The 12,946-nt window shown below is 38.2% G+C and overlaps 1 protein-coding gene across 1 annotated transcript; it reads left to right on the plus strand.

Moving 5' to 3' along the window:
* Positions 1–572: 572 nt before the first annotated feature.
* On the plus strand, positions 573–10,517 carry LOC109021151. Its single transcript, XM_019003714.2, has 6 exons — positions 573–1,132; positions 1,325–1,438; positions 7,764–7,844; positions 9,041–9,213; positions 9,361–9,457; positions 10,107–10,517. Exons 1-6 carry the CDS (start codon positions 830–832, stop codon positions 10,221–10,223), a joined length of 885 nt encoding a protein of 294 aa, XP_018859259.2. The 5' UTR covers positions 573–829; the 3' UTR covers positions 10,224–10,517.
* The last annotated feature ends 2,429 nt before the right edge of the window (positions 10,518–12,946 follow it).

Consider the following 12,946-nt stretch of genomic DNA (forward strand, 5'->3'; position numbering starts at 1 on the left):
TTTCGATTTGAGCCCAAAACTGAATCTCGATTCTTCAGTCCTAAATAATTGTATGATACAATCAAACAATATCTAGCAAAATATAAGCAACATTAATTGAGGTCAAAATATAAACAAAAATCTGCTTCAAATGCGACACGTGTAACCCTCTCTTCCAAGAAAAAATATCTGGTACGGTACCCCCTCAGTGACTGGTGTGGATCAGAAACACCAACCACATGGACAGCTAAAATACCCCAAATTTCATATGGTACCAATCTTTTGAGGTATTATATTAAATTATTAATCCATTTTATGTGAGCACTACTACTTGTGCTTTCAAGCTCATGTACGGAATAATTAATATCTCTTTCGTGCTGTTGTCGTCATAGAACTTAACTTATAAGATATTTGATTTAGTTAATTAAATTTATTATTAAAAAATTAATTTTTTTTATATAAATTTTATATTTTTTTAATTTTTTTAAAGTAATTACGTAAGGTTTATACCTTCATAATTATAACTGTTATTTATTTTTCATAAAATTAGAGTATTCATTATTTAATTTCCACAGCATCAATATTCTCATCTGGGATATTAGAATCTACTTAAACCGTGACTTTCCAGTTCCCACTATAGATTTTGAAGCAGTGACTCCGGTATCTTATATTCATACGAAGGACGTACGTGTACAGAGGCTACAGAGCTGAAGCCAGAACGCGAAGTATTCTCCGGCAGTATCGAAGCTTGAATCCTTGATCGATAGATGGCAAAATTCTCGGGGAGATTTTCATGCGCTGATTAAGGAAAGCGACGAGAGAATTTCATTATTATTATTAGTCGAGGAAAATGCAGTCGTTAAGCATTAAGGTTTCCACGGATTTGAATACGGGGATGAGGAAGGAATGGTTGCGGGGCCGAGGAAGCTCTGGACTAACGGAACTCGAGGCCTCCACAAGGAGGCGATGGTTGAATTGCAGATATTTTGCTCGGAATTGTAGGATTGTAGCGTGTGCTTCTCAGAGGAATAGTGATGGCGGTGGCGGAGCGGGTCAGAGTTCCAGTTCCAGTTCGAGTCCGAGTTCGTTCTTGTCTCAGAGCCAAACGTACGCTCTCTTAAAGCAACAAATGGAGGTTGCCGCCAAATCTGAGGTTACTCTCTACCACATCTCAGAAAATTTGAACAACCAAATCAATCGAATATTGGCATTCTTAGCAAATGATATGGATTTTGTCCGTTGTCTCAGCAACGAGGCACCTATTACCGTTTTAGGCTTTCTAATGTGGTCGTTGCGGTTGAATGTTACTAATAATTCCCCTTTATATGTTTGTTTTGATTTGCAGGATTACAAAGAAGCTGCAAGGATACGTGATTCGTTGAGACTATTCGAGGAAGAAGAGCCGGCTTTGCGTCTGCGTAGATTGATGAAGGAGGCAGTTGCTGATGAGAGGTTTGAGGTATTCAGATTTTTCGTTTCTCTTTCGGATTGATATCTGAACCTTTTAAATTTCTTAGTCTTATTCTGTAATCTGAATGCACTTATAAATCAGAATCTTAGGATTATTGTAGTTAATGTGGGCATTTGGTTTATATTGGCATTTGGCTTAGTTCATTGGGTCAATGTTGAGAGAGAGCCGCCATGGATGTTGGCTGCAGAGTGTTGATGGTATGTCACGATCTAAGTGTCCCACATGGCTTGTGTAAGTTTAACCATGTGTATGTTCTACCCAATTTTGTTTATTTAATGTTATGTGGAGAGTTTACTAAGGGTAGTAGAAAGAATTCAAAATGGGGCATGAGGTGTTGTCAAGATGTAACTGAGACAAGAGAACATGCTCACACGGGATGCACTGCTTTCACTGGCTTCATGCAATAAGAATAAAGTGGCATGGAAATCCAAATTAAAAAATGTAGAAGATTTATCTTTATGTATTTAAATTATTATTGATGGGTTGATTCTTTAAGATAACTATATGAATAACATAGTTATAAGATTATTTTAGTCTTTATTTAAGTGATGAAGATTGATAAGAAAGACCCTGATGCTTGTAACTATTCAATATATGAAAGTTTCTCCTTGTTAATGTTTGATGCGTTAACTACTTCTTAAGTATTATGGTGATCAAGATGGGTTATCCCATAGAGGTGGTGATTGAATCTAAGTGTTTTATTCTGTCAAAAGTGGGTGGTGGATTTTTGCGAGTCACTGAGAGAAGCTGGAAGTTGGAACATGCAGTGTCACTGGGCTCATCTTCAACTCAGTGGCTTGGGAAGGTGTTAGAGGAATGCTTAAGAGGGGGGAACAAGGAGGTGTATTTGGCAACTAGAGAAGGTTACTGTAGTCTTACAGCGCAACGGTGCACAAATCGTAGAGGGAGATACCTTGAAGTCTCTGAGTATAACCAGGGGGGAGGAGGAATGTCCTGTGCATTCTAGAAGGAGAGAAAGGTTGGGGTTGGAGGAAATTGTGGGAGGTACTGTTAGAAAGAGGTAAGGAGTTCACGAACGCGGGGGTTTTGATTAGTGGGGTCAGTCAAGTCACGGGAAGGGGGCGGTGAGACACCAGTCACGGTTGTATAAGGAGGCTCTCTCGTCGTCGTTGCCAAACGCAGTGAGGAAACGGGATGGAGGTGTGACAATTTCTGACAAGGGACAAGGGAGGTGGCGTCGATAGGCAATTTCGAACCTGTATGCTGCGTCGAACCATCCCCATGGCAGGAAATCCGTGGCGTGTCAGGAGGCGTGGGAGGTACAAAGACTACTGATGGAGATGCAAGGCCAGCTGCGGTTTCTGCAGAGAAGTATGGTTGAGATCGTGGAGTTTGTTGGGCTATTTAAGGAAAGTGAAGATATGAGAGTTTTAAAAAGGAAAAAAGGATGGGTTGATGGAGCGGGTGGTTCAAATAAGTATATGGGGGCTGGGCCTAGTAAGAAAGAGGCCCAACAAAATAAAAAGGAAAAGGGACAGGCCGTTTGGCGTAAGTTTAGTGGGCCTGATCGGCCTAAGACTCAGAGGGGCTCATTCTATTCAGAAGGGGCTGGGCCGTCTCAACCCGGGGCCCAATCTCGTGGGCATGGGTCTGTTTCTCAGCCTAGTGGAGATCCAGCCCAGCGGCGTGAACCCTAACCTAGGGTCTATAGACAAGTTGACCAGCCTTGGCTTCGTGCCGGAGAGCCTACCGACAGCGGTGGTAGCACAGACACTGCCGACGGAGGTAGAGGAGGTCGCCGATGAGGCATCACCAGTGTATTGTGCGCAAAAGGCATTGGTGGAGTTCAAATCGCATGATTCTTCGCCGAAGGAGTCCCAGATTTCGCCGACAACTGTGGGTGGCCTGGGCTTGGCTCTGGCGGCACTGTCTGTCAACCCCTTTGAGGGTTTTGAGTTGGAGGAAGGGGATGAGGAGTCCGATGACCTCATGCACTCTGTGGAGGATGAACTATTCCTCCCTGAGGCGTGCGAACAGATGGGTTTGGAGGAGTTCTCTGTGGGGAAAGATTTTTAGAGTAACAACATGGGAAATCCTATCTCATTGAACTACTATTTTCTAGATCAAGCTTCAGATTGGGTAATACATAAGGTGAAAGAGATCCAACATTTTGTGGGGATTAATTGTGAGGGGTATGAAGAGCAGTTCATTGTTTTGTTAACTGCTATGGAAGCTGGGTATCAACAAAAAAGGAAGGGGGACTTGAAAAAGAATCGGGAGCTTAAAAGGTTGATGTGGTCAATGAATTTCCAGTAGGAGTAGGGTAAAAGGGAAGGGGCCTGCTATTCATAAATGAAGCCAAAGATCGTGTCTTGGAATGTCCGTGGTCTTAACGAGGTAGAGTCTTCGGATCCTACACTTGTTTCGTGAGTGGAAAGCGGCCATCGTTTGTTTACAAGAGACGAAGCTAAAGTTAATCAATAGGAAGATTGTGAGGAGTATATGGAGCAGTAATTATGTAGATTGGGTGTACCTGCCTGCCTCAGGGGCATTGGGAGGAGTTGTAGTGATGTGGGATAGGCAGGTGGTGGAGAAACTTGTGGGCATTTGCAGGTATTTATGGGCCCAATTTAGACGTGGATAGAAGATTATTGTGAGATGAGCTAGTAGGAGTTCATTGTTGGTGGGAGCTTCCTTGGTGTATTGGGGGTGACTACAATGTTGCTCGATTCCAAAGTGAAAGTTTTGGAAATAGAAGAGTGAGGCTGGCAAGTTTGGAGTTCTCAAAGTGTATCTTTGACTTGAACTTGATAGATCTACCACTAGCAGGGGGCCCTTCCATGTGGTCTAATAATCATACATGGACTCGTTTAGTTTCGGATAATTGGCCTATCTTACTTGATTGTGGAAGCATTCAGAGTGGTAGACAGTATTTTAAGTTCGAGAATGTGTGATTGAAATCAGAAGGTTTTGTAGAGAGGGTCAAACAATGGTGGATTTCGTATTAGTTCAAGGGTACACCTAACTTTATTTTTGCAAATAAGTTGAAAGCTTTAAAAAGAGACCTAAAAGAATAGAATATACAGTCTTTTGGCAATGTTGAGGAAAACAAAAATACCAAGTGGATGGAAATATAGGTGTTAGAAAGACTACAAGTGGAGAGAACACTTACTGAGGAAGAGCAAGCACAGAAAACTTTGCTTGTTGCAGATCTTGAGAGGATAATCTTGCAAGAGGAAATGTCTTGGCGTCAGAAGTCAAGAGAAGAAGAGGCTATCAAAGATCATGTGGTTGATTTCTTTGAGAAAATCCTTACTAAGCAGGTGGAGTGGAGGCCTACTCTTGATGGGTTGGTGTTTAACATTATCAAACCAGGGGATGTTGCCAGGATGGAGAGGGCTTTCGAGGAGGAAGAGATGTTTGATGTAGTAAGGAAAATGGTAAAAGACAAGGCTCCCAGACCTGATGGTTTCTCTATGAGCATCTTTCAATAATGCTGGGAGGTGATTAGAGAAGATCTTTTGAATGTGTTTCAGGAGTTGTTCTCGTTTGGGAAATTTGAGAAAAGTCTTAACTCTGCTTTTCTTGCCTTAATACCTAAAAAGGCCGGGGCTATTGAGATCACAGATTTTCGACCTATTAGCTTAGTGAATGGAGTATACAAGATTATCTCAAAAGTGCTTGCTAATCGCTTAAGGGAGGTGTTGGGTAAGATTGAAACTAAGCCTCAAAATGCTTTTTTTAAGGGTAGACAGATCCTTGATGCAGTTCTAATTGCCAATGAATGCTTAGATAATAGATTGAAGGCTGACAACTCAGAAATTATGTGTAAGTTGGGTAGGTGTGGTTTTGGTGAAAGGTGGAGGTCTTGGATTAGCTGTTGTATATCTACAGTATGTTTCTCTGTGTTGATCAATGGCAGCCCAGAGGGTTTCTTTCAGAGTTCTCGTGGTTTGAGACAATGAGATCTGTTATCTTCCCTACTTTTTGTTATTGTTATGGAGGCAATAAGTAGGATGATCTCGGTTTTGTTGGATAATGGGTTTATTAATGGTTTCCAAGTTGGTTCTCCGAGCAGGGGTATTACCACTATCTCTCATTTGCTGTTCGCAGATGATACACTTATTATGTGCAAAGCTGATCAAGACCAGGTGCTGGTTGTGAATGCATGTTTGCTTTGTTTTGAAGTAGTGTTTGGTCTAAAAGTGAATTATGATAAATCCGAGTTGGTGCCGATTGGAGAGGTTCAGAATATTAGGGAGTTGACTGACATGTTGGGATGCAAGATAGCGTCTCTTCCTATGACTTACTTGGGACTACCATTGGGTATAGCTTCGAGGGCACGCTCGATCTGGGATATAGTGATTGAAAAAATGGAAAGGAGACTGGTAGGGTGGAAAAGAATGTACTTGTTGAAAGGGGGTCGGATTACTTTGATTAAAAGTACACTTTTTAATCTACCCACGTATTTCTTATCCTTATTCCCTATACTGGCAGATGTGGTGGGTCGTCTCGAGAAGCTACAAAGAGACTTTCTATGGGATGGATTAGGAGAAGAGTTTAAATTTCATCTTGTCAAGTGGGAGAAGGTGTGTCGTCCTATCTCTAATGGCGGTTTGGGCATTAGAAACTTACGGTTGTTTGATCGGGCGTTACTTGGCAAATGGCTATGGCGATATATCAAGGAACCAGAAACCCTTTGGAAAACTGTGATCGAAAATAAATATGGTGGTTTAGGGGAGGGTGTACTAGAGAAGTTAGAGGGACCCATGGAATGGGGCTATGGAAGCATATTAGAAAAGGGTGGGAGGTTTTTCAGCGGCACACTAGGTTTCAATTGGGTATAGGTGCCTGAATCAAATTTTGGAAGGATGTTTTGTGTGGCGACAGTGCCCTCCAAGATTTGTTTCCTATATTTTTCCTTATGGCAAGCGCCAAAGATGCCACAGTGGCGGAGGTTATGGGAATCTCTGAAGGGGGTATTCATTGGAATATTAACTTCAACCAGGCGGCACAGGATTGAGAGATGGAGATTTTTGCAGATTTTTATAGTCTCCTGTATTCTTGTCGTCCAAATATTCAGCATGAAGATGGTTTGTGGTGGATTCCTGCAGGGAGGGGGGTTTTCACTGTCCGCTCCTTTTATGAGGTCCTTACACAAGTGCCGGAGATACAGTTTCCCTGGAAAAGGCTCTGGCGACACAAGGCTCCTCCCAAAGCTTCTTTCTTCGTGTGGACAGCGTCATTAGGCAAGATCCTTACTACAGATAATATGAGAAAGATGAGAATAATCATTGCAGACTGGTATTGTATGTGTAAAGGAGGGGGTGAGTTGGTGAACCATCTACTTTTGCATTGTGAGGTAGCCAGGACTCTCTAGAATGAGGTGTTTAAAATGATGGATTTAGCATGGGTTATGCCGGAATCCGTGGTGGATATATTGGCGTGTTGGACCTTTATCCGAGGTGTGCATCAGATCAAAGTGATTTGGAAGATGATTCCTATTTGTATTATGTGATGCTTGTGGCAGGAGCGAAATGAGAGGACGTTTGAAGACAAGGAGAGATCTATGGTGGAGCTAAAAGTTTTCTTTTTTAGGACTCTATGTACTTGGGCCATTGCTGTGGACTTTAATGGCATGGATCTTCATGATTTCTTAGTTGCTAATGTGCCTTCGTAGATAGGGCATACTACTTTGTAATTGGCAGTTGTTGCCCATTCTTGTTAATAATACTTATTTTACTTATAAAAAAAAAAAAAAAAAAACTATTCTATATATTCATGTTTGAAATTGGGAGCTCTAGAAACCCTTGAAATGTTCCGCCAAATGAGACCCAACGCTTCTTGAATTACCCAACTGCGTTACACGTTTGATTGGTTATTAGTTAGGCATGTAACATAATATGTTCTCATACAATTGTTATGTTCTAACATTCCAATGAACAGTGTTTTAGTCTCAAGCATTGATATGATCTTCGAGACTTGTAAGGAATATGTCCTTATTAGAATATTAATTAAAGATTCAAATTCATCTCTTTCAATCAGCATAGGGTTTTGGAATGAGTGGTGATGTAACATAATATTATTCATCTTTTAAATAATGCTTGCTTATGCTTTATGTTTAGAATGATAAGAACTGCTGCTGTTGATAACTTAATGCCAATCCCATAGTTACTATCCTAACTCAGTTTGGTCCTTCACTGAATATGTCAAAAAGTCTACCATAATGATCTTTGGTTATAAGCTTTCAATTCTTACCATTTCTTTGTAAGTATGATGCACATTCATCTTAAGCAATTCCATGTACTGATATTCCAATGATTTTGTTTTTGGGTAACTTCTTTTTTGTCAGGATGCAGCCAAATATCGTGATGAGTTGAAGGAAATCGCACCACACTCTCTCCTAACATGTTCCAGTGATGCAACAACCTTTGTATGTCAAGAACTTGATCTTTAATTTTTGAGTCGAAGTTTTGTAAGTTAAAATTTTCATATTTGTAGCTCTATTCATGTCAAGTTTTGTTAAATGAACCCCTAGGGGTTGGCTCAAGTGGTAAAGGCTTTGGGTTTGGGGGTATGCTCCCCCAGGTCTAAGGTTCATATCCCCTTGGGTGCAAATAATTTTTAGGGGCCATCGGACTGAAGATATTTTTCTCTTGAATTACCCGAGGTACACTTCCGGAAAACTCTTTGCTGAGGGCCTGTGCACTCCCGGGATTAGTCGGGACGCAGCTTCCGGACACCCGGTGCCAATCAAAAAGTTTTGTTAATTGCATTTGCTTCAATGTAAAATAAGGAAAAGGGAAAAATAGTTTTGGTAAAACCAGGAGTTTAGCATCATTTGTGGAGATCTGAAAAAATATTGAAAATATTATGTGGTGTTTGGCTGGTATCAAAATCATTTGTACTTTATGAACACCCATCAGCCCAAGACCCCTGTTCTATCACCCCTATATCCCAGATTGCTGTTGATGCCTGTTCAAGTCTGAAGAAATACAACATGGAGTTGTTGGGGGTGGTGGTTGTGCAAAGGAGCAGCCACGTGGTAAGGGGATTTCTAAAGCAGTCGCCGGAATAGGGTTACTAGTGTGTCAAGGTGAGGGCGATGGGGAATTCTGGGATGTAGTGGGGGTGAGGCACCCGGGGGATGGTAGGCAATAGGTAGAGAGGGTGGCATCAGGGGTAAGGGGGCATCTGGTTTCCTCCATAGGAGTGGGTGCTGTTGTGGTTCACTGGGGGGTTGAAACAAGCTCTGGAAAATGGCCTACAATGCCAAATTTGCTGTTGACCAGGAAACCATTTCCCTATGAACAATATTGAAACGTTTTCTATATAGAGTTTTAGGACGAAACAAAGATGGTTGTGGTTTTTGTTTGGTATTCTTCGGTCTATTTAGATTGTTTTAACTTTCTTAAAACCATTTAAAAATGTCAAGCCCCTCCATTTTGGTTTTGTAAGGCCAGGTGTGTGCCTCTGAATGTTAGTGGAACAGAAAAGGAATAGGGTATGCCGTTTAAACATTGAAATATTCCTAAATCATTGTTCTGATTGGTTAAGTATGGGCTGTATATAACAAAAGTGAAAAAAAGATTACGATTAGTGGTAAGTTTAAAATAATTTTTTTCCCAGGGAATCAGGGTTGAAGTCCGAAGTGTTTACATAGAGGGCCGCAGTCAACCTTCGAAGGGGCTCTTCTTCTTTGCATATAGAATAAGAATTACTAATAATTCAGATCGCCCGGTTCAACTTCTCCGAAGACATTGGATTATTACTGATGGCAATGGCAAAGTTGAGAATTTCTGGTGGGTAGATTATTCTAATCTTTACTATCTATGATTTCTAAAGTCATCCTAGATATTTTATTTACTTATATAATGTCTGTATTAAACCTTCTTGAGTTGTATGCTTGAAAAAAATAAATACATTATGATCATTATCCCTTCATGCAGGGGAATTGGAGTTATTGGTGAACAGCCTGTTATACTTCCTCAGACAGGTTTTGAATACTCATCCGCATGCCCCTTAAGCACTCCCAATGGCAGAATGGTAAGATGTGATGGTTTTGCTTTATTCCTTTATGTTTTCCATCGAAAGTTATGAAGTTGGATCCATTGATGTGTTCTTAATTTAAAAAATCAGGGGAAGAAATGTTGTCAGTTCCTTGAAAAAATCATAGAGGTTTGCACCATTATGATGTAGTTATTGGTGAATGGATGGTGTAAGAATTCTGTGTATGAATCTGCAATGTAAAGCGTAATTGAACTTCCAGAAATGAACTACTAAAAGCTTCATATTCATTGCTCCCATAATTGGAGTTCTGAAAACTTTCCACCAACTTTAATTTTCTATTATTTAAAGCAGAAGAACCCAAGATTTTTCCTTACGCATCATGGAGTTTGGATTCTATGACTTGCATTCACACTGCATTACTAGAATGCTCGTGGGGGATGTGGTTTGCTCATGGTTTTCCTGTATTTTTCCTCTGATATGAGCATTTCTGCCTTTGTTAAAGAGCTCTGGTGCATAAATGTTGTAAGCAACATCAACAAGAAATGTATTTTAGATTGAAAAAGAAAAGTCCTTTAAACTTATGTAACTAACACATTAACATTCATGCTAAGCTAGTTGTTTTTACTTTTTTGAGAATGCTTGATTATCTTATCTAAATTTCTTTGGCTTTATATAATAAATGCAGGAAGGTGATTTTGAGATGAAACACATCGACAGTGTAGGCTCGGAGCCATTTAATGTGGCTATTGCTCCATTTTCTCTTTCAATATTAGAAGACGAATTGATGCTCTATGAGAAATGAGCTGTGGGCTTGACTTTGGACAATTGGAAGAATTGCATCCGTAAGATGCATCCATATGTCAAGTTGAAGGTTTGAAAAACTGTTTTACTCGTATTTTGCAATGCAAAGTTTAAAAATCTGTGTATTTTTCGTCGAGTGTAAAGAGCATCTCTATTGTTCTTCTACATTCTAATCCTCCCTTGTCTTATGTAGCAAACTTATTATTAAAGAAATGAATTTGAAAGGATGAATGTATAGAATACTATCTGAGGTATTTCCTTTTTATCGAGGTATCGGTACGTTTAAGTTGTAGTTTGTTTAGTTTTTTCAATCGAGTTTGGTTTAGCAGCTATTTTCTTAGGAGTTTTTTGTTTTTAGGAAATGCTGATTTTTTCCGGAGCGATATTCGAGTCGGAAATTTGGCAGATTGATAGGTTGCGTTTGAGTAGTAGGGTATTTTGTAAATAATAATGAAAAAATAATAATAACATATTGAATAGTAGTGAATAATAATGAAAAGTAAGTAAAAAATAATAATAAAATAATAAATAGTAGTGAGATATTATGAGAATACTGAAAAATACTTGAATACCCAAACTAGGTCGGAAGTAAAATTTTGGACTTGTTCGGATCCGGCGAACACTCTTGAGCACAGTGAGCAATGGGGACCACATGAAGGGAAAAATATATATATATATATATATATATATATATATATATATATATACACACACTAGTATGGGCAACGTGCTGCACGTTGCCCAGTTGACCAATTTTGTCATGTTTCAAATTTTTAACTATAAACAGACATAATTTTGTATATATTTTAAGAATTTTTTTTTTTTGTTTAGAACACATTATACATATGATCTGCATAATGTTTATAATTATAATACAACGACTTACAAGAACTAAGTCACAATTATATACATATATTTTTAAAGTATATATTACAAAAGTGACAAGTTTTAAATGAGATATTTAAAACATTCAATTTGCTGTCTCACGAACGGTATTAACAAATAGCACATTCAGTTTGTTTTGGCATAAATTTATAATCATATTAATAAAATTATTAAATTTGTTTAATTATAAGGGATTTTACTAATAAGAACATCAACATTGTTATTACTAATATATTAATTGATATTTATTAATTGACATGAGATGTCTAAAATAATTTCTTTATTATTAAATTATATTAAATAACCTTACATCAAACATATTAAGTGACTTCTTCTGCTAAATGTCTTCTTTTTCTTCCTTCAATTGAACAATATATCAATTTCTCTTTGAGGTTTTTTCATTTAAATTTTTAAAATGTTTTTTATAGGAAAATTTACATAAGAGTTAATAATGATGATATTTGAAAAACTTAATTATAATTTTTTATGTTAACAATATCGTTTCACCAAATCTCCTTTTTTATGGTAAATTATTGATGTTGTACGAATTTAACAATATAATATAAGAATTGCATAACAATGTATCAAACATACAGATATACATGCATGCATACAAGAATATAAACATAGATGATATAGTAAATATTTATATTTAAAGCAAGAAAAGGAAAGATTTATTTAAAAAAAAAAGTCTCTAAACGGGACATTAAATTAACTAATCTAAATGTGCCATATGAATAAACAAAATAAATATTACAAAAACATAAAATAAAAAATATACTTCAAGTAAAAGCGATAAAAAATAACGGAAAGTAGAGGAGAAATAAATGAACAGTAAAAATAGCACAGATGAACAAGTAGTGAAATGTTGTCGACCAAAAAATACTGGCTAGAGAGAAGTCAGAGCTTCTTTATCTAGGAAGTGAAAAAGTTCTTCTGCACTTATTGCTGCTTAGCTTAAACCTTTTCTTTTCCTTCTACTCATCAGTAATCTCTAATCATACACTATATCATCCAAGTTCATCCAGCCTTTCAACCATCTACTTCTTCAACCATCTATACTATCGCCTACTTTTTTTGATGGACATGAAATCACTAATCTCACAAACGGAAGCACTGTCATGGAGTGACCTGAATCTTCAACCTGCTCCAGAAACAGCAAAAGCCAACTCAAACAAAATCCTGATAGGAAGGTTAGTTGCAAGTAGACCTCTAAACAAATATGCAATCTATTCTTGTATCAAGGCCTCATGGAACTTCATCAAAAATTTTATCATTGAGGATATGCATATAAACAAATTTATATTCACCTTTAGATCCATTCAAGATAAGATTAGAGTCCTTAATCAAGCTCCTTGGAATTTTAAAGGGCATTTGCTTATTCTGAAGCCTTGGCCACTAGGTGCAACACTCCATGAAATCAGTTTAAATCATGCTATTTACAATGTGCAAATCTATGGTTTACCTCTAGACCATATTACTCTTGACAATGCTATTGAAATTGGGAAAGCACTTGCAACATTGATCAAAGTGGAAGTGGACCCTTTCTACGGACTTGCTTTCGGAAAATATGTTAGAATTAAAGTGGAACTAGATATTACAAAACCTTTTCTGCAAGGGTTCATGATGCCAAGACTTGGAAACCATGAAGTATGAGTTACTTTCAAGTATGAAAAATTATCTGACATCTGTTATGCATGTGGAAGACTTGGTCATTCCCAAATCTCCTGTGGATTTCTAAGTTTACCACCAACAAGGCTTTCATACTGCCCTTGGATCAGAGCTGAGTTTAGTAATGTTCCAGATAATGTTCAGGCTTTTAACCAAATAGAAAGTGGC

This window comes from Juglans regia, chromosome 9 (assembly GCF_001411555.2).
Source record: "Juglans regia cultivar Chandler chromosome 9, Walnut 2.0, whole genome shotgun sequence".
Taxonomy (NCBI): Eukaryota; Viridiplantae; Streptophyta; class Magnoliopsida; order Fagales; family Juglandaceae; genus Juglans; species Juglans regia.

Coding starts and splice junctions, on each gene's coding strand:
- LOC109021151 (XM_019003714.2), top strand. CDS start 830: ATGCAGTCGTTAAGCATTAAGGTTTCCACGGATTTGAATACGGGGATG. Junction 1,133..1,324: donor AGGTTGCCGCCAAATCTGAG/GTTACTCTCTAC, acceptor TTTGATTTGCAG/GATTACAAAGAAGCTGCAAG. Junction 1,439..7,763: donor TTGCTGATGAGAGGTTTGAG/GTATTCAGATTT, acceptor CTTTTTTGTCAG/GATGCAGCCAAATATCGTGA.